The 21,334-nt window shown below is 45.2% G+C and overlaps 1 protein-coding gene and 1 long non-coding RNA gene across 2 annotated transcripts in view; both read right to left on the minus strand.

The window, feature by feature from the left end:
- The window catches only part of LOC110527031 (probable E3 ubiquitin-protein ligase HERC1), a 241,573-nt gene that overhangs the window by 10,145 nt on the left and 210,094 nt on the right, over positions 1-21,334 (minus strand). Inside the window, exons 77-82 of the mRNA XM_036964527.1 lie at positions 21,283-21,334; positions 15,687-15,852; positions 12,340-12,416; positions 10,815-11,067; positions 5,457-5,609; positions 89-214 (exon numbers count right to left, since the gene is read on the minus strand). The exon at positions 21,283-21,334 is cut by the window's right edge and continues 118 nt beyond it. Of these exons, the coding sequence (XP_036820422.1) occupies positions 89-214; positions 5,457-5,609; positions 10,815-11,067; positions 12,340-12,416; positions 15,687-15,852; positions 21,283-21,334 (827 nt within the window). The remainder of the gene's footprint in view (positions 1-88; positions 215-5,456; positions 5,610-10,814; positions 11,068-12,339; positions 12,417-15,686; positions 15,853-21,282) is intronic.
- On the minus strand, positions 771-4,057 carry LOC118944553. The gene is made up of 3 exons (XR_005039909.1): positions 3,272-4,057; positions 2,917-3,228; positions 771-2,873 (listed from the first exon to the last, which is right to left on the minus strand). It is a non-coding gene; the product is annotated as an uncharacterized LOC118944553 (long non-coding RNA).

Below are 21,334 nucleotides of genomic sequence, written 5' to 3' on the forward strand. Positions count from 1 at the left end.
AGTCAGTGCATATTGAAATCACTTTACAGCAAAACAATGAAATTAAAGAGATGAAAACAAACGGAAGACAGTAATAAAGTAATGAGACCTTCTTCAGCACGTCCACACTGATCTCTGGCATCCCACAAACCATCTGCTCCAGTTGTTTGGCTGTGAGGAGGGAGAGGAGAGGGACAGGGACGATCCAGGACATGCCTTCACGCACCACCGCCACCTGGGAGAGAGAAGGGGGGGGGGGGGGAGATGGGGGAGAGAGAGAGAGAGAGAGAGGGATAGGGGGGAGAGAGAGGGATGTGGGAGAGAGAGGAATAGGGGAGGGAGAGAGGGAGCAAGAAAGAGAGGGGGATCGAGAGGGATGGGAGAGTGGGATAAGGGGAGAGAGAGAGGGATAGTGAGGGGAGGGAGAGAGAGAGGGGGGAGAGAGAGAGAGGGATAGGGGGGAGAGAGGGATGGGGGAGAGAGAGAGAGAGGAATAGGGGAGGGAGAGAGAGAGAGGGAGCAAGAGAGAGAGGGGGGATCGAGAGGGATGGGAGAGAGGGATAAGGGGAGAGAGAGGGATAGAGGGAGAGAGAGAGGGATAGGGAGGGGAGGGAGAGAGAGAGGGGGCGAGAGAGAGAGGGATAGGGGGGAGAGAGAGGGATGGGGGAGAGAGAGAGAGAGGAATAGGGAAGGGAGAGAGAGAGGGGGAGTGAGAGAGAGAGGGGGGATCGAGAGGGATGGGTGAGAGGGATAAGGGGAGAGAGAGGGATAGAGGGAGAGAGAGAGGGATAGGGAGGGGAGGGAGAGAGAGAGAGAGGGGGAGAGAGATATAGGGGAAGGAGAAAGACAGGGGAGAGAGACGGGGGGAGGGGAGATATGAAACAAGAGTTTCCAGTTGAGAGTTAAACACATAACTAACAGAGACATGTACTGTACTCTCACACCTTAGAGTCTTATACTTATAAATACAGTCTAGTTATAGTTATATACTGAACCATGATGTTTCTACAATTATAAATATAGTTGTTCCCATGCCAACCAAGCTGGGTGTTAAGATTACTTAGAAAAATTCCAGGCATGATTCTTCATCTTAAAACCAATTCAGAATTCAGCTTCTATTATAAAAGAGCGCAGTGCCTCTTGTCTTAATCGAATAATTCAATATATACATCTCAAGTTTCAGAGTGGAGGAGAGGTCTGCTGAGTTTCTGTCTGAAATGAAAAGCCCCGGGGCCATAGCCTAAGTGTAGTGCAGAGAGCTCGATAATGCCTCGTAGAGAAGACACCACGAAGAGGAAGGTCTAAAAGCAGTAGGTGGCCACGGTGTGTTAGTCATCACCCGCTGGAGGTTAATGAACTGCGGCAGACATGTAGAATCCACGGGAAATTAACAAAACATGAGGCGATAGGACGACCAACAGCAGCTGTCAGACATGTAGAATCCACTGGAAATTAACAAAACATGAGGCGATAGGACGACCAACAGCAGCTGTCAGACATGTAGAATCCACGGGAAATTAACAAAACATGAGGCGGTAGGACGACCAACAGCAGCTGTCAGACATGTAGAATCCACGGGAAATTAACAAAACATGAGACGATAGGACGACCAACAGCCGCTGTCAGACATGTAGAATCCACGGGAAATTAACAAAACATGAGGCGATAGGACGACCAACAGCAGCTGTCAGACATGTAGAATCCACGGGAAATTAACAAAACATGAGACGATAGGACGACCAACAGCCGCTGTCAGACATGTAGAATCCACGGGAAATTAACAAAACATGAGGCGATAGGACGACCAACAGCAGCTGTCAGACATGTAGAATCCACGGGAAATTAACAAAACATGAGGCGATAGGACGACCAACAGCCGCTGTCAGACATGTAGAATCCACGGGAAATTAACAAAACATGAGGACGATAGGACGACCAACAGCTGCTGTCAGACATGTAGAATCCACTGGAAATTAACAAAACATGAGGCGATAGGACGACCAACAGCCGCTGTCAGACATGTAGAATCCACGGGAAATTAACAAAATATGAGGACGATAGGACGACCAACAGCAGCTGTCAGACATGTAGAATCCACGGGAAATTAACAAAACATGAGGGGATAGGACGACCAACAGCCGCTGTCAGACATGTAGAATCCACGGGAAATTAACAAAACATGAGGCGATAGGACGACCAACAGCAGCTGTCAGACATGTAGAATCCACGGGAAATTAACAAAACATGAGGACGATAGGACGACCAACAGCCGCTGTCAGACATGTAGAATCCACGGGAAATTAACAAAACATGAGGGGATAGGACGACCAACAGCCGCTGTCAGTCATGTAGAATCCACTGGAAATTAACAAAACATGAGACGATAGGACGACCAACAGCAGCTGTCAGTCGCTCTGGTGTGCTGCCTCTCGTACCCGTCTGTCTATCTGGTGCAGGCGGTACTCGATGGTGTTATCTGTCTCGTACCTGTCTGTCTATCTGGTGCAGGTGGTACTCGATGGTGTTATCTGTCTCGTACCTGTCTGTCTATCTGGTGCAGGCGGTACTCGATGGTGTTGTCTGTCTCGTACCTGTCTGTCTATCTGGTGCAGGCGGTACTCGATGGTGTTATCTGTCTCGTACCTGTCTGTCTATCTGGTGCAGGCGGTACTCGATGGTGTTATCTGTGTCGTACCTGTCTGTCTATCTGGTGCAGGCGGTACTCCTGTGTGTCGTACCTGTCTGTCTATCTGGTGCAGGCGGTACTCGATGGTGTTGTCTGTCTCGTACCTGTCTGTCTATCTGGTGCAGGCGGTACTCGATGGTGTTATCTGTCTCGTACATGTCTGTCTATCTCGTGCAGGCGGTACTCGATGGTGTTATCTGTCTCGTACCTGTCTGTCTATCTCGTGCAGGCGGTACTCCTGTGTGTCGTACCTGTCTGTCTATCTGGTGCAGGCGGTACTCGATGGTGTTATCTGTCTCGTACCTGTCTGTCTATCTGGTGCAGGCGGTACTCGATGGTGTTATCTGTCTCGTACCTGTCTGTCTATCTGGTGCAGGTGGTACTCGATGGTGTTATCTGTCTCGTACCTGTCTGTCTATCTGGTGCAGGCGGTACTCGATGGTGTTGTCTGTCTCGTACCTGTCTGTCTATCTGGTGCAGGCGGTACTCGATGGTGTTATCTGTCTCGTACCTGTCTGTCTATCTGGTGCAGGCGGTACTCGATGGTGTTATCTGTGTCGTACCTGTCTGTCTATCTGGTGCAGGCGGTACTCCTGTGTGTCGTACCTGTCTGTCTATCTGGTGCAGGCGGTACTCGATGGTGTTATCTGTCTCGTACCTGTCTGTCTATCTGGTGCAGGCGGTACTCGATGGTGTTATCTGTCTCGTACCTGTCTGTCTATCTCGTGCAGGCGGTACTCGATGGTGTTATCTGTCTCGTACCTGTCTGTCTATCTCGTGCAGGCGGTACTCCTGTGTGTCGTACCTGTCTGTCTATCTGGTGCAGGCGGTACTCGATGGTGTTATCTGTCTCGTACCTGTCTGTCTATCTGGTGCAGGCGGTACTCGATGGTGTTATCTGTCTCGTACCTGTCTGTCTATCTCGTGCAGGCGGTACTCGATGGTGTTATCTGTCTCGTACCTGTCTGTCTATCTCGTGCAGGCGGTACTCCTGTGTGTCGTACCTGTCTGTCTATCTGGTGCAGGCGGTACTCGATGGTGTTATCTGTGTCGTACCTGTCTGTCTATCTGGTGCAGGCGGTACTCGATGGTGTTATCTGTCTCGTACCTGTCTGTCTATCTCGTGCAGACGGTACTCCTGTGTCTCGTACCTGTCTGTCTATCTGGTGCAGGCGGTACTCGATGGTGTTATCTGTCTCGTACCTGTCTGTCTATCTGGTGCAGGCGGTACTCGATGGTGTTATCTGTCTCGTACCTGTCTGTCTATCTGGTGCAGGCGGTACTCGATGGTGTTATCTGTCTCGTACCTGTCTGTCTATCTGGTGCAGGTGGTACTCGATGGTGTTATCTGTGTCGTACCTGTCTGTCTATCTCGTGCAGACGGTACTCCTGTGTCTCGTACCTGTCTGTCTATCTGGTGCAGGCGGTACTCAATGGTGTTATCTGTCTCGTACCTGTCTGTCTATCTGGTGCAGGCGGTACTCGATGGTGTTATCTGTCTCGTACCTGTCTGTCTATCTGGTGCAGGCGGTACTCCTGTGTGTCGTACCTGTCTGTCTATCTGGTGCAGGCGGTACTCGATGGTGTTATCTGTCTCGTACCTGTCTGTCTATCTGGTGCAGGCGGTACTCGATGGTGTTATCTGTCTCGTACCTGTCTGTCTATCTCGTGCAGGCGGTACTCGATGGTGTTATCTGTCTCGTACCTGTCTGTCTATCTCGTGCAGGCGGTACTCCTGTGTGTCGTACCTGTCTGTCTATCTCGTGCAGGCGGTACTCGATGGTGTTATCTGTCTCGTACCTGTCTGTCTATCTCGTGCAGGCGGTACTCCTGTGTGTCGTACCTGTCTGTCTATCTGGTGCAGGCGGTACTCGATGGTGTTATCTGTGTCGTACCTGTCTGTCTATCTGGTGCAGGCGGTACTCGATGGTGTTATCTGTCTCGTACCTGTCTGTCTATCTCGTGCAGACGGTACTCCTGTGTCTCGTACCTGTCTGTCTATCTGGTGCAGGCGGTACTCGATGGTGTTATCTGTCTCGTACCTGTCTGTCTATCTGGTGCAGGCGGTACTCGATGGTGTTATCTGTCTCGTACCTGTCTGTCTATCTGGTGCAGGCGGTACTCGATGGTGTTATCTGTCTCGTACCTGTCTGTCTATCTGGTGCAGGTGGTACTCGATGGTGTTATCTGTGTCGTACCTGTCTGTCTATCTCGTGCAGACGGTACTCCTGTGTCTCGTACCTGTCTGTCTATCTGGTGCAGGCGGTACTCGATGGTGTTATCTGTCTCGTACCTGTCTGTCTATCTGGTGCAGGCGGTACTCGATGGTGTTATCTGTCTCGTACCTGTCTGTCTATCTGGTGCAGGCGGTACTCGATGGTGTTATCTGTCTCGTACCTGTCTGTCTATCTGGTGCAGGCGGTACTCCTGTGTGTCGTACCTGTCTGTCTATCTCGTGCAGGCGGTACTCGATGGTGTTATGTGTCGTACCTGTCTGTCTATCTCGTGCAGGCGGTACTCGATGGTGTTATCTGTCTCGTACCTGTCTGTCTATCTGGTGCAGGCGGTACTCGATGGTGTTATCTGTCTCGTACCTGTCTGTCTATCTGGTGCAGGCGGTACTCGATGGTGTTATCTGTCTCGTACCTGTCTGTCTATCTGGTGCAGGTGGTACTCGATGGTGTTATCTGTGTCGTACCTGTCTGTCTATCTCGTGCAGACGGTACTCCTGTGTGTCGTACCTGTCTGTCTATCTCGTGCAGGCGGTACTCGATGGTGTTATGTGTCGTACCTGTCTGTCTATCTCGTGCAGGCGGTACTCGATGGCCCGGGCTACATACTCCTTCCTGTTGGAGAAGGTCAGAGGGATGCTGTTTCCCCCGGGGATGATAGGGACCATCTTACCGTCTGCACTCTGACCCACGAAGGAATCCAGAGGAATCATCTAGGAGGAGGAACACAACAGTACAACATCACTTCATCTGAATTCAAGTTGGGGGGTCAATTCCATTTGTAGAGAGTTGATTCAGAATCCTGTCAGATCAGGAGATTACAGTCCCTTTCTCTTTATTCCCTGTCTCTCTCTCTCTCCTCCCGCTCCTTCCTCCCTCTTTCCCTCTCTTGGCTAGGAGACTGTGGGCCTGAGAGGCCATTTCTCTCTCTCCTCCCGCTCCTTCCTCCATCTTTCCCTCTCTTGGCTAGGAGACTGTGGGCCTGAGAGGCCATTTCTCTCTCTCCTCCCGCTCCTTCCTCCCTCTTTCCCTCTCTTGGCTAGGAGACTGTGGGCCTGAGAGGCCATTTCTCTCTCTCCTCCTGCTCCTTCCTCCATCTTTCCCTCTCTTGGCTAGGAGACTGTGGGCCTGAGAGGCCATTTCTCTCTCTCCTCCTGCTCCTTCCTCCCTCTTTCCCTCTCTTGGCTAGGAGACTGTGGGCCTGAGAGGCCATTTCTCTCTCTCCTCCCGCTCCTTCCTCCCTCTTTCCCTCTCTTGGCTAGGAGACTGTGGGCCTGAGAGGCCATTTCTCTCTCTCCTCCTGTTCCATCTTTCCCTCTCTTGGCTAGGAGACTGTGGGCCTGAGAGGCCATTTCTCTCTCTCCCCCTGCTCCTTCCTCCCTCTTTCCCTCTCTTGGCTAGGAGACTGTGGGCCTGAGAGGCCATTTCTCTCTCTCCTCCTGCTCCTTCCTCCCTCTTTCCCTCTCTTGGCTAGGAGACTGTGGGCCTGAGAGGCCATTTCTCTCTCTCCTCCTGCTCCTTCCTCCCTCTTTCCCTCTCTTGGCTAGGAGACTGTGGGCCTGAGAGGCCATTTCACTCTCTCCCACCCTCTTCCCCCCCTCTCTCCCTTCCTCTCCCTCTCTGGACTCTCTCTATCTATCCTGGCTGTGGTCCTTCCTTCACAAGACAGGGAGGCCATTTCACTCTCTCCCACCCTCTTCCCCCCCTCTCTCCCTTCCTCTCCCTCTCTGGACTCTCTCTTTCTATCCTGGCTGTGGTCCTTCCTTCACAAGACAGGGAGGCCATGTCTCTCCCTCCCTCCCTCTTCCCCCCCTCTCTCCCTCTCCTCTCCCTCTTCCCCCCCCTCTCTCTCTCCCTCCCTCTTCCCCGCCTCTCTCCCTTCCTCTCCCTCTCTGGACTCTCTCTATCTATCCTGGCTGTGGTCCTTCCTTCACAAGACAGGGAGGCCATTTCACTCTCTCCCACCCTCTTCCCCCCCTCTCTCCCTTCCTCTCCCTCTCTGGACTCTCTCTTTCTATCCTGGCTGTGGTCCTTCCTTCACAAGACAGGGAGGCCATGTCTCTCCCTCCCTCCCTCTTCCCCCCCTCTCTCCCTTCCTCTCCCTCTCTGGACTCTCTCTATCTATCCTGGCTGTGGTCCTTCCTGGGAGGCAGGCCAACTGGCCAATCCCCAGACAGGATGTGCTGCATCAACAGGACCCTTGCATTCCACAATGTGTGTGTGTGTTTCTGTGTGAGAGAGAGAGGGAGCCCTGTCCAGTCCAGTAGAGTCACAGTGCAGTGGGGCGGCAGGGTAGCCTAGTGGTTAGAGCGTTGGACTAGCAACCGGAAGGTTGCAAGTTCAAAACCCCCGTAGCTGTCGTTCTGCCCCTGAACAGGCAGTTAACCCACTGTTCCTAGGCCGTCATTGTAAATAAGAATTTGTTCTTAACTGACTTGCCTAGTTAGGTTAAAGGTTAAAAAAAAAAAAAAAAAAAAATGTGTGTGTCGGGGGGAACGAATATTCATACCATATTATCTCCATACTCCATATTATCACCATACCATATTATCACCATACCATATTACCATATTATCACCATACCATATTATCTCCATACTCCATATTATCACCATACCATATTATCTCCATACCATATTATCACCATACCATATTATCACCATACCATATTATCACCATACCATATTACCATATTATCACCATACCATATTATCTCCATACCATATTATCACCATACCATATTACCATATTATCACCATACCATATTATCTCCATACCATATTATCACCATACCATATTATCTCCATACCATATTATCACCATACCATATTACCATATTATCACCATACCATATTATCTCCATACCATATTATCACCATACCATATTACCATATTATCACCATACCATATTATCTCCATACCATATTATCACCATACCATATTACCATATTATCACCATACCATATTATCTCCATACCATATTATCACCATACCATATTATCTCCATACCATATTATCACCATACCATATTATCTCCATACCATATTATCACCATACCATATTATCTCCATACCATCTTATCTCCATACCATATTATCTCCATACCATATTATCACCATACCATATTATCTCCATACCCTATTATCACCATACCATATTATCACCATACCATATTATCACCATACCATATTATCTCCATACCATATTATCACCATACCATATTATCTCCATACCATATTATCACCATACCATATTATCTCCATACCATATTATCACCATACCATATTATCTCCATACCATCTTATCTCCATACCATATTATCTCCATACCATATTATCACCATACCATATTATCTCCATACCATATTATCACCATACTGAGAGACCTCACCATACCATATTATCACCATACCATATTATCACCATACCATATTATCTCCATACCATATTATCACCATACCATATTATCACCATACCATATTATCACCATACCATATTATCTCCATACCATATTATCACCATACCATATTATCTCCATACCATATTATCACCATACCATATTATCTCCATACCATATTATCACCATACCATATTATCTCCATACCATCTTATCTCCATACCATATTATCTCCATACCATATTATCACCATACCATATTATCTCCATACCATATTATCACCATACTGAGAGACCTCACCATACCATATTATCACCATACCATACCATATTATCACCATACCATATTATCACCATACTGAGAGACCTCACCATACCATATTATCACCATACCATATTATCTCCATACTGAGAGACCTCACCATACCATATTATCACCATACCATATTATCACCATACCATATTATCACCATACCATATTATCACCATACCATATTACCATATTATCTCCATACCATATTATCTCCATACCATATTATCACCATACCATATTATCTCCATACCATATTATCTCCATACCATATTATCTCCATACCATATTATCACCATACCATATTATCACCATACCATATTATCACCATACTGAGAGACCTCACCATACTATATTATCACCATACTATATTATCACCATACAATATTATCACCACACCATATTATCACCATACTGAGAGACCTCACCATACCATATTATCACCATACTGAGAGACCTCACCATACTATATTATCACCATACCATATTATCACCATACCATATTATCACCATACTGAGAGACCTCACCATACCATATTATCACCATACCATATTATCACCATACCATATTATCTCCATACCATATTATCTCCATACCATATTATCTCCATACCATATTATCACCATAGCATATTACCACCATACCATATTATCACCATACCATATTATCACCATACCATATTATCACCATACTGAGACCTCACCATACCATATTACCACCATACCATATTATCACCATACCATATTACCACCATACTGAGAGACCTCACCACACCATACCATATTATCACCATACCATAGTATCACCATACCATATTATCACCATACCATATTATCACCATACCATATTATCACCATACTGAGAGACCTCACCATACTATATTATCACCATACTATATTATCACCATACCATATTACCACCATACCATATTATCACCATACCATATTATCACCATACTGAGAGACCTCACACCATACCATATTATCACCATACCATATTATCACCATACTGAGAGACCTCACACCATACCATATTATCACCATACCATATTATCACCATACTGAGGGACCTCACCATACCATATTATCACCATACTGAGAGACCTCACACCATACCATATTATCACCATACCATATTATCACCATACTGAGAGACCTCATCATACCATATTATCACCATACCATATTACCACCATACTGAGAGACCTCACCATACCATATTATCACCATACCATATTATCACCATACTGAGAGACCTCACCATACCATATTACCACCATACCATATTATCACCATACCATATTATCACCGTACCATATTATCACCACACCATATTACCACCATACCATATTATCACCATACTGAGAGACCTCACCATACCATATTATCACCATACCATATTACCACCATACCATATTATCACCATACCATATTATCACCATACTGAGAGACCTCACCATACCATATTATCACCATACCATATTATCACCATACTGAGAGACCTCACCATACCATATTATCACCATACCATATTATCACCATACTGAGAGACCTCACCATACCATATTACCACCATACCATATTATCACCATACTGAGAGACCTCACCATACCATATTATCACCATACCATATTATCACCATACTGAGAGACCTCACCATACCATATTATCACCATACCATATTATCACCATACTGAGAGACCTCACCATACCATATTATCACCATACCATACCATATTATCACCATACCATATTATCACCATACTGAGAGACCTCACCATACCATATTATCACCATACCATATTATCACCATACCATATTATCACCATACTATATTATCACCATACTGAGAGACCTCACCATACCATATTATCACCATACTATATTATCACCATACCATATTATCACCATACCATATTATCACCATACTGAGAGACCTCACCATACCATATTATCACCATACCATATTATCACCATACCATATTATCACCATACTGAGACCTCACCATACCATATTATCACCATACCATATTATCATTATACCTCATCATCCTCACCCCCCTCATCCTACTCCTCATCCCCCTCCCCCTCATACTTCTCATCCCCCTCATCATCCTCATCCTCCTCCTTCTCATCCCCCTCATACTCATACCAATATCGTAGTTCGTGACCTTAAGCTGAGGATAAAAAAAAAGACAGAATAAATCTATCACCTCATGAAAATTATCCTCTGTGATGCCGCTGTCTTCAATGTGAAGAATGCTGTTGAGTGTCTGAACGTAGAGCAGGTCCACCTCCTCTAGATCCTCCAGGACCAGAGGAATACAACACAGCTGCTTCCACACCATGGGGGCAAGGTGCAGGTCCAGGGGCTTCTTGGTCCGGATAGCCACCCCCATCAGGATACCCAGGAACTTAAACTGGAGGAGCTGCTCATCCAGACAGGCTGACGGGCTCAGCAGGAACCTGGGGGAGGGAGGGAGGTTTAGAGTTGACCTCATATAGACTAGAGCTCTGTAGTGACCCACGACACAGAGTCATATAGACTATAGCTCTGTAGTGGCCCATACCACAGTGTCATATAGACTATATCTCTGTAGTGGCTCATAACACAGAGTCATATAGACTATAGCTCTGTAGTGGCCCATAACACAGAGTCATATAGACTATAGCTCTGTAGTGGCCCATAACACAGAGTCATATAGACTATAGCTCTGTAGTGGCCCATAACACAGAGTCATATAGACTATAGCTCTGTAGTGGCCCATAACACAGTCATATAGACTATAGCTCTGTAGTGGCCCACGACACAGAGTCATATAGACTATAGCTCTGTAGTGGCCCATAACACAGAGTCATATAGACTATAGCTCTGTAGTGGCCCATAACACAGAGTCATATAGACTATAGCTCTGTAGTGGCCCATAACACAGAGTCATATAGACTATAGCTCTGTAGTGGCCCATAACACAGAGTTATATAGACTATACTTCTGTATAGTCTGTGGTACTGTCTCTATATGGTGACTGGTAATGAGACAGCGTCTCTATGGTGACTGGTAATGAGACAGCGTGTCAGTAATGTGGTACTGTCTCTATGGTGACTAGTAATGAGACAGAGTGTCAGTAATGTGGTACTGTCTCTATGGTGACTGGTAATGAGACAGCGTCTCTATGGTGACTGGTAATGAGACAGCATGTCAGTAATGTGGTACTGTCTCTATGGTGACTGGTAATGAGACAGCGTCTCTATGGTGACTGGTAATGAGACAGCATGTCAGTAATGTGGTACTGTCTCTATGGTGACTGGTAATGAGATAGCGTCTCTATGGTGACTGGTAATGAGACAGCATATCAGTAATGTGGTACTGTCTCTATGGTGACTGGTAATGAGACAGCGTGTCAGTAATGTGGTACTGTCTCTATGGTGACTGGTAATGAGACAGCGTCTCTATGGTGACTGGTAATGAGTCAGCATGTCAGTAATGTGGTACTGTCTCTATGGTGACTAGTAATGAGACAGCGTGTCAGTAATGTGGTACTGTCTCTATGGTGACTGGTAATGAGACAGCGTGTCAGTAATGTGGTACTGTCTCTATGGTGACTGGTAATGAGACAGCATGTCAGTAATGTGGTACTGTCTCTATGGTGACTGGTAATGAGACAGCATGTCAGTATTGTGGTACTGTCTCTATATGTGGTACTGTGCGTCTCTGTTGGTGTCCTAGCCAGTCCTCACCTGTCTCTGTTGTAGCCCACCTCAGCTGTGGCGTTGGGGGAGGGGATGAGGAGATCCACTACTCCCGTCTCCAACTCCTACACAGGAAATAGGCGTCAGTCTCACAAGATATCCTGTCCACAGCCCGTCTCTAAATAATATCACTTTTCTGACTCACGATTTGTTAGTTGAACATTTCAGGAAAACAGTCAATTTCTCTGGTAAAGAAGTTTGTATAAACTCAGAAGAATAGACATAGAACTCCAGTTTCAACTGTTCTGCCTTATTATTATTGGACCATGCTGGTCATTTATGAACATTTGAACATCTTGGCCATGTTCTGTTATAATCTCCACCCGGCACAGCCAGAAGAGGACTGGCCACCCCACATAGCCTGGTTCCTCTCTAGGTTTCTTCCTAGGTTTTGGCCTTTCTAGGGAGTTTTTCCTAGCCACCGTGCTTCTACACCTGCATTGCTTGCTGTTTGTGGTTTTAGGCTGGGTTTCTGTACAGCACTTTGAGATATCAGCTGATGTACGAAGGGCTATATAAATACATTTGATTTGATTTGAAATAGTGCAGACACCACAAGGAAATGACTTCAGGTTGAGACTGAGGCTTTGTCCCCAAATCCTAAACAGCAAACCACTTAGAATGTTTGTTACTATCCCACTACTATTTATAATACAGTCACTAATTCTACTGTTACTATCCTACTACTATTTATAATACAGTCACTAATTCTACTGTTACTATCTCACTACTATTTATAATACAGTCACTAATTCTACTGTTACTGTCCCACTACTATTTATTATAGTCACTAATTCTACTGTTACTATCCCACTACTATTTATAATACAGTCACTAATTCTACTGTTACTATCCCACTACTATTTATAATACAGTCACTAATTCTACTGTTACTATCCTACTACTATTTATAATACAGTCACTAATTCTACTGTTACTGTCTCACTACTATTTATAATAGTCACTAATTCTACTGTTACTGTCTCACTACTATTTATAATAGTCACTAATTCTACTGTTACTATCTCACTACTATTTATAACAGTCACTAATTCTACTGTTACTATCTCACTACTATTTATAACAGTCACTAATTCTACTGTTACTATCTCACTACTATTTATAATAGTCACTAATTCTACTGTTACTATTTATAATACATTCACTAATTCTACTGTTACTATCCCACTACTATTTATAATTGTCACTAATTCTACTGTTAATAATACCTCCTGCAGCATCTAACTGTAAACTATACTGTAACTGACACATCTTAACTGTAAACTCTACTGTAACTGACACATCTTAACTGTAAACTATACTGTAACTGACACATCTTAACTGTAAACTCTACTGTAACTGACACATCTTAACTGTAAACTCTACTGTAACTGAAACATCTTAACTGTAAACTCTATTGTAACTGCCACTTCTAACTGTAAGCTCTCTGTAACTGACACATCTAACTGTAAACTCTACTGTAACTGACACATCTTAACTGTAAACTCTACTGTAACTGACACATCTTAACTGTAAACTCTACTGTAACTGACACATCTTAACTGTAAACTCTACTGTAACTGACACATCTTAACTGTAAACTCTACTGTAACTGACACATCTTAACTGTAAACTCTACTGTAACTGACACATCTTAACTGTAAACTATACTGTAACTGACACATCTTAACTGTAAACTCTACTGTAACTGACACATCTTAACTGTAAACTCTACTGTAACTGACACATCTTAACTGTAAACTCTACTGTAACTGACACATCTTAACTGTAAACTCTACTGTAACTGACACATCTAACTGTAAACTCTACTGTAACTGACACATCTTAACTGTAAACTATACTGTAACTGACACATCTTAACTGTAAACTCTACTGTAACTGACACATCTTAACTGTAAACTCTACTGTAACTGCCACTTCTAACTGTAAGCTCTCTGTAACTGACACATCTAACTGTAAACTCTACTGTAACTGACACATCTTAACTGTAAACTCTACTGTAACTGACACATCTAACTGTAAACTCTACTGTAACTGACACATCTTAACTGTAAACTATACTGTAACTGACACATCTTAACTGTAAACTCTACTGTAACTGACACATCTAACTGTAAACTCTACTGTAACTGACACATCTAACTGTAAACTCTACTGTAACTGACACATCTTAACTGTAAACTATACTGTAACTGACACATCTTAACTGTAAACTCTACTGTAACTGACACATCTAACTGTAAACTCTACTGTAACTGACACATCTAACTGTAAACTATACTGTAACTGACTCATCTTAACTGTAAACTCTACTGTAACTGACACATCTTAACTGTAAACTCTACTGTAACTGACACATCTTAACTGTAAACTATACTGTAACTGACACATCTTAACTGTAAACTCTACTGTAACTGACACATCTAACTGTAAACTCTACTGTAACTGACACATCTTAACTGTAAACTATACTGTAACTGACACATCTTAACTGTAAACTCTACTGTAACTGACACATCTTAACTGTAAACTCTACTGTAACTGACACATCTTAACTGTAAACTCTACTGTAACTGACACATCTTAACTGTAAACTCTACTGTAACTGACACATCTTAACTGTAAACTCTACTGTAACTGACACATCTTAACTGTAAACTCTACTGTAACTGCCACTTCTAACTGTAAGCTCTCTGTAACTGACACATCTAACTGTAAACTCTACTGTAACTGACACATCTTAACTGTAAACTCTACTGCAACTGACACATCTAACTGTAAACTCTACTGCAACTGACACATCTAACTGTAAACTCTACTGCAACTGACACATCTAACTGTAAACTCTACTGTAACTGACACATCTTAACTGTAAACTCTACTGCAACTGACACATCTAACTGTAAACTCTACTGCAACTGACACATCTAACTGTAAACTCTACTGCAACTGACACATCTAACTGTAAACTCTACTGTAACTGACACATCTTAACTGTAAACTCTACTGCAACTGACACATCTAACTGTAAACTCTACTGCAACTGACACATCTTAACTGTAAACTCTACTGTAACTGACACATCTTAACTGTAAACTCTACTGTAACTGACACATCTTAACTGTAAACTCTACTGTAACTGACACATCTTACTGTAAACTCTACTGTTACTGACACATCTAACTGTAAACTCTACTGTAGTTAAACTGTTACTCTACCTGACACATCTAACTGTGAACTCTACTGTAGTTAAACTGTTACTCTACCTGACACATCTAACTGTAAACTCTACTGTAGTTAAACTGTTACTCTACCTGACACATCTCAGTGATGGTGTCATCAAACACCCCTCCAGCATCGTCGGCCCCCTCCCCCACCAGCTTGACCTTCCAGGCCCTGGACGGCAGTCGCAGGTCAGACGCATTCAGCTTGACCACCTGACGGGCTATCTGCACAAAGATGGGCTTACACTTACGACCCCTGGACAGAGAGAGAGGAGGATGGAGAGAGAGGCAGAGAGAGAAAGAAAGAGAGGCAGAGAGAGAAAGAGAGAGAAAGAAAGAGAGAGAGGATGGAGCGAGAGAGGGGGAGGAGGTAGAGGATGGAGAGAGAGGCAGAGAGAGAGATGGAGGAGGTAGAGAATGGAGGGAGAGAGAGAGGGAGAAGGTAGAGGAAGGAGCGAGAGAGAGGAGATAGGGGAAAGAGAGAGAGAGAGAGAGAGAGAAGGTAGAGGAAGGAGCGAGAGAGAGGAGATAGGGGACAGAGAGAGAGAGAGATAGAGAGAGGAGGTAGAGGAAGGAGCGAGAGAGAGGAGATAGGGGACAGAGAGAGAGAGAGAGGGAGAGAGAGCGGGGGAGAGAGAGAGAGAGATAGAGAGACAGAGAGAGGTAGAGGATGGAGAGAAGGTAGAGGAAGGAGAGAGAGAGAGAGAGAGAAGGTAGAGGAAAGGGAAGATGATGAAAAAGGGAGGCAGAGAACAATTAGTTGAATCTCAATGTAACATAAACACACTGCATTTCATACTGCCGTACCGAGCAGACATCATAGCATAAACACACTGCATTTCATACTGCCGTACCGAGCAGACATCATAACATGAACACACTGCATTTCATACTGCCGTACCGAGCAGACATCATAACATAAACACACTGCATTTCATACTGCCGTACCGAGCAGACATCATAACATAAACACACTGCATTTCATACTGCCGTACCGAGCAGACATCATAACATAAACACACTGCATTTCATACTGCCGTACCGAGCAGACATCATAACATAAACACACTGCATTTCATACTGCCGTACCGAGCAGACATCATAACATAAACACACTGCATTTCATACTGCCGTACCTAGCAGACATCATAACATAAACACACTGCATTTCATACTGCCGTACCGAGCAGACATCATAACATAAACACACTGCATTTCATACTGCCGTACCGAGCAGACATCATAACATAAACACACTGCATTTCATACTGCCGTACCGAGCAGACATCATAACATAAACACACTGCATTTCATAATGCCGTACCGAGCAGACATCATAACATAAACACACTGCATTTCATACTGCCGTACCGAGCAGACATCATAACATAAACACACTGCATTTCATACTGCCGTACCGAGCAGACATCATAACATAAACACACTGCATTTCATACTGCCGTAACGAGCAGACATCATAACATAAACACACTGCATTTCATACTGCCGTACAGAGCAGACATCATAACATAAACACACTGCATTTCATACTGCCGTACCGAGCAGACATCATAACATAAACACACTGCATTTCATACTGCCGTACCGAGCAGACATCATAACATAAACACACTGCATTTCATACTGCCGTACCGAGCAGACATCATAACATAAACACACTGCATTTCATACTGCCGTACCGAGCAGACATCATAACATAAACACACTGCATTTCATACTGCCGTACCGAGCAGACATCATAACATAAACACACTGCATTTCATACTGCCGTACCGAGCAGACATCATAACATAAACACACTGCATTTCATACTGCCGTACCGAGCAGACATCATAACATAAACACACTGCATTTCATAATGCCGTACCGAGCAGACATCATAACATAAACACACTGCATTTCATACTGCCGTATCGAGCAGACATCATAACATAAACACACTGCATTTCATACTGCCGTACCTAGCAGACATCATAACATGAACACACTGCATTTCATACTGCCGTACCGAGCAGACATCATAACATAAACACACTGCATTTCATACTGCCGTACCGAGCAGACATCATAACATAAACACACTGCATTTCATACTGCCGTACCGAGCAGACATCATAACATAAACACACTGCATTTCATACTGCCGTACCGAGCAGACATCATAACATAAACACACTGCATTTCATACTGCCGTACCGAGCAGACATCATAACATAAACACACTGCATTTCATACTGCCGTACCGAGCAGACATCATAACATAAACACACTGCATTTCATACTGCCGTACCGAGCAGACATCATAACATAAACACACTGCATTTCATACTGCCGTACCGAGCAGACATCATAACATAAACACACTGCATTTCATACTGCCGTACCGAGCAGACATCATAACATAAACACACTGCATTTCATACTGCCGTACCGAGCAGACATCATAACATAAACACACTGCATTTCATACTGCCGTACCGAGCAGACATCATAACATAAACACACTGCATTTCATACTGCCGTACCGAGCAGACATCATAACATAAACACACTGCATTTCATACTGCCGTACCGAGCAGACATCATAACATAAACACACTGCATTTCATACTGCCATACCGAGCAGACATCATAACATGAACACACTGCATTTCATACTGCCGTACCGAGCAGACATCATAACATAAACACACTGCATTTCATACTGCCGTACCGAGCAGACATCATAACATAAACACACTGCATTTCATACTGCCGTACCTAGCAGACATCATAACATAAACACACTGCATTTCATACTGCCGTACCGAGCAGACATCATAACATAAACACACTGCATTTCATACTGCCGTACCGAGCAGACATCATAACATAAACACACTGCATTTCATACTGCCGTACCGAGCAGACATCTGAAACAGTGGTGCCACATCAACCTTCAGATCACTACATGTCTTTGTGGTTTTCAAAGACACTTTAAGATTCTTTGTGTTGAAAAAGCTCTTTAAGAAAACATCTTGACAGTGATTCTGATGTATTTCTACATCTCTACTCCTCTAGGAGAGTGGACAGACCGTGAGGAGAACATCTCCACTCCTCTAGGATAGTGGACAGACCGTGAGGAGAACCTCTACATCTCTACTCCTCTAGGATAGTGGACAGACCGTGAGGAGAACATCTCTACTCCTCTAGGATAGTGGACAGACCGTGAGGAGAACATCTCCACTCCTCTAGGATAGTGGACAGACCGTGAGGAGAACATCTCTACTCCTCTAGGATAGTGGACAAACCGTGAGGAGAACCTCTACATCTCCACTCCTCTAGGAGAGTGGACAGACCGTGAGGAGAATCTCTACATCTCTAATCCTCTAGGATAGTGGACAGACCGTGAGGAGAACATCTCCACTCCTCTAGGATAGTGGACAGACCGTGAGGAGAACATCTCCACTCCTCTAGGATAGTGGACAGACCGTGAGGAGAACATCTCCACTCCTCTAGGATAGTGGACAGACCGTGAGGAGAACATCTCCACTCCTCTAGGATAGTGGACAGACCGTGAGGAGAACATCTCCACTCCTCTAGGATAGTGGACAAACCGTGAGGAGAACCTCTACATCTCTCCTCCTCTAGGACAGTGGACTGACCGTGAGGAGAACATCTCTACTCCTCTAGGATAGTGGACAGACCGTGGGGAGAACATCTCTACTCCTCTAGGATAGTGGACAGACTGTGAGGAGAACCTCTACCCTCCTCTAGGACAGTGGACAGACCGTGAGGAGAACATCTCTACTCCTCTAGGATAGTGGACAAACCGTGAGGAGAATCTCTACATCTCCACTCCTCTAGGAGAGTGGACAGACCGTGAGGAGAACATCTCTACTCCTCTAGGATAGTGGACAAACCGTGAGGAGAATCTCTACATCTCCACTCCTCTAGGAGAGTGGACAGACCGTGAGGAGAACATCTCCACTCCTCTAGGAGAGTGGACAGACCGTGAGGAGAACATCTCTACTCCTCTAGGATAGTGGACAGACCGTGGGGAGAACATCTCTCCTCCTCTAGGATAGTGGACAGACCGTGAGGAGAACATCTCCACTCCTCTAGGATAGTGGACAGACCGTGGGGAGAACATCTCTACTCCTCTAGGATAGTGGACAGACCGTGAGGAGAACATCTCTACTCCTCTAGGATAGTGGACAGACCGTGAGGAGAACATCTCCACTCCTCTAGGATAGTGGACAGACCGTGAGGAGAACATCTCCACTCCTCTAGGATAGTGGACAGACTGTGAGGAGAACATCTCTACTCCTCTAGGATAGTGGACAGACCGTGAGGAGAACATCTCTACTCCTCTAGGATAGTGGACAGACCGTGAGGAGAACATCTCCACTCCTCTAGGATAGTGGACAGACCGTGAGGAGAACATCTCCACTCCTCTAGGATAGTGGACAGACTGTGAGGAGAACATCTCTACTCCTCTAGGATAGTGGACAGACCGTGAGGAGAACCTCTACATCTCTACTCCTCTAGGATAGTGGACAGACCGTGGGGAGAACATCTCCACTCCTCTAGGATAGTGGACAGACCGTGGGGAGAACATCTCTACTCCTCTAGGACAGTGGACAGACCGTGAGGAGAACATCTCTACTCCTCTAGGATAGTGGACAGACCGTGAGGAGAACATCTCCACTCCTCTAGGATAGTGGACAGACCGTGAGGAGAACATCTCCACTCCTCTAGGATAGTGGACAGACTGTGAGGAGAACATCTCTACTCCTCTAGGATAGTGGACAGACCGTGAGGAGAACCTCTACATCTCTACTCCTCTAGGATAGTGGACAGACCGTGGGGAGAACATCTCCACTCCTCTAGGATAGTGGACAGACCGTGGGGAGAACATCTCTACTCCTCTAGGACAGTGGACAGACCGTGGGGAGAACATCTACCCTCCTCTAGGATAGTGGACAGACCGTGGGGAGAACATCTCTACTCCTCTAGGAGAGTGGACAGACCGTGAGGAGAACCTCTACCCTCCTCTAGGATAGTGGACAGACCGTGAGGGGAACATCTCTACTCCTCTAGGATAGTGGACAGACCGTGAGGGGAACATCTCTACTCCTCTAGGAGAGTGGACAGACCGTGAGGAGAACCTCTACATCTCTCCTCCTCTAGGATAGTGGACAGACCGTGAGGAGAACCTCTACATCTCTCCTCCTCTAGGAGAGTGGACAGACCGTGAGGAGAACCTCTACATCTCTCCTCCTCTAGGAGAGTGGACAGACCGTGAGGAGAACATCTCTCCTCCTCTAGGATAGTGGACAGACCGTGAGGAGAACCTCTACATCTCTACTCCTATGGATAGTGTACAGACCGTGAGGAGAACATCTCTCCTCCTCTAGGATAGTGGACAGACCGTGAGGAGAACCTCTACCCTCCTCTAGGATAGTGGACAGACCGTGAGGAGAACATCTCTACTCCTCTAGGATAGTGGACAAACCGTGGGGAGAACATCTCTACTCCTCTAGGACAGTGGACAGACCGTGGGGAGAACATCTCTACTCCTCTAGGATAGTGGACATACCGTGGGGAGAACATCTCTACTCCTCTAGGACAGTGGACATACCGTGGGGAGAACATCTCTACTCCTCTAGGACAGTGGACATACCGTGTAGAGATCCTTTTGACAGTGATCTGAGGTCCATAGTTCTTTCCTTGCA

This window comes from Oncorhynchus mykiss, chromosome 26 (genome assembly GCF_013265735.2).
Source record: "Oncorhynchus mykiss isolate Arlee chromosome 26, USDA_OmykA_1.1, whole genome shotgun sequence".
Taxonomy (NCBI): Eukaryota; Metazoa; Chordata; class Actinopteri; order Salmoniformes; family Salmonidae; genus Oncorhynchus; species Oncorhynchus mykiss.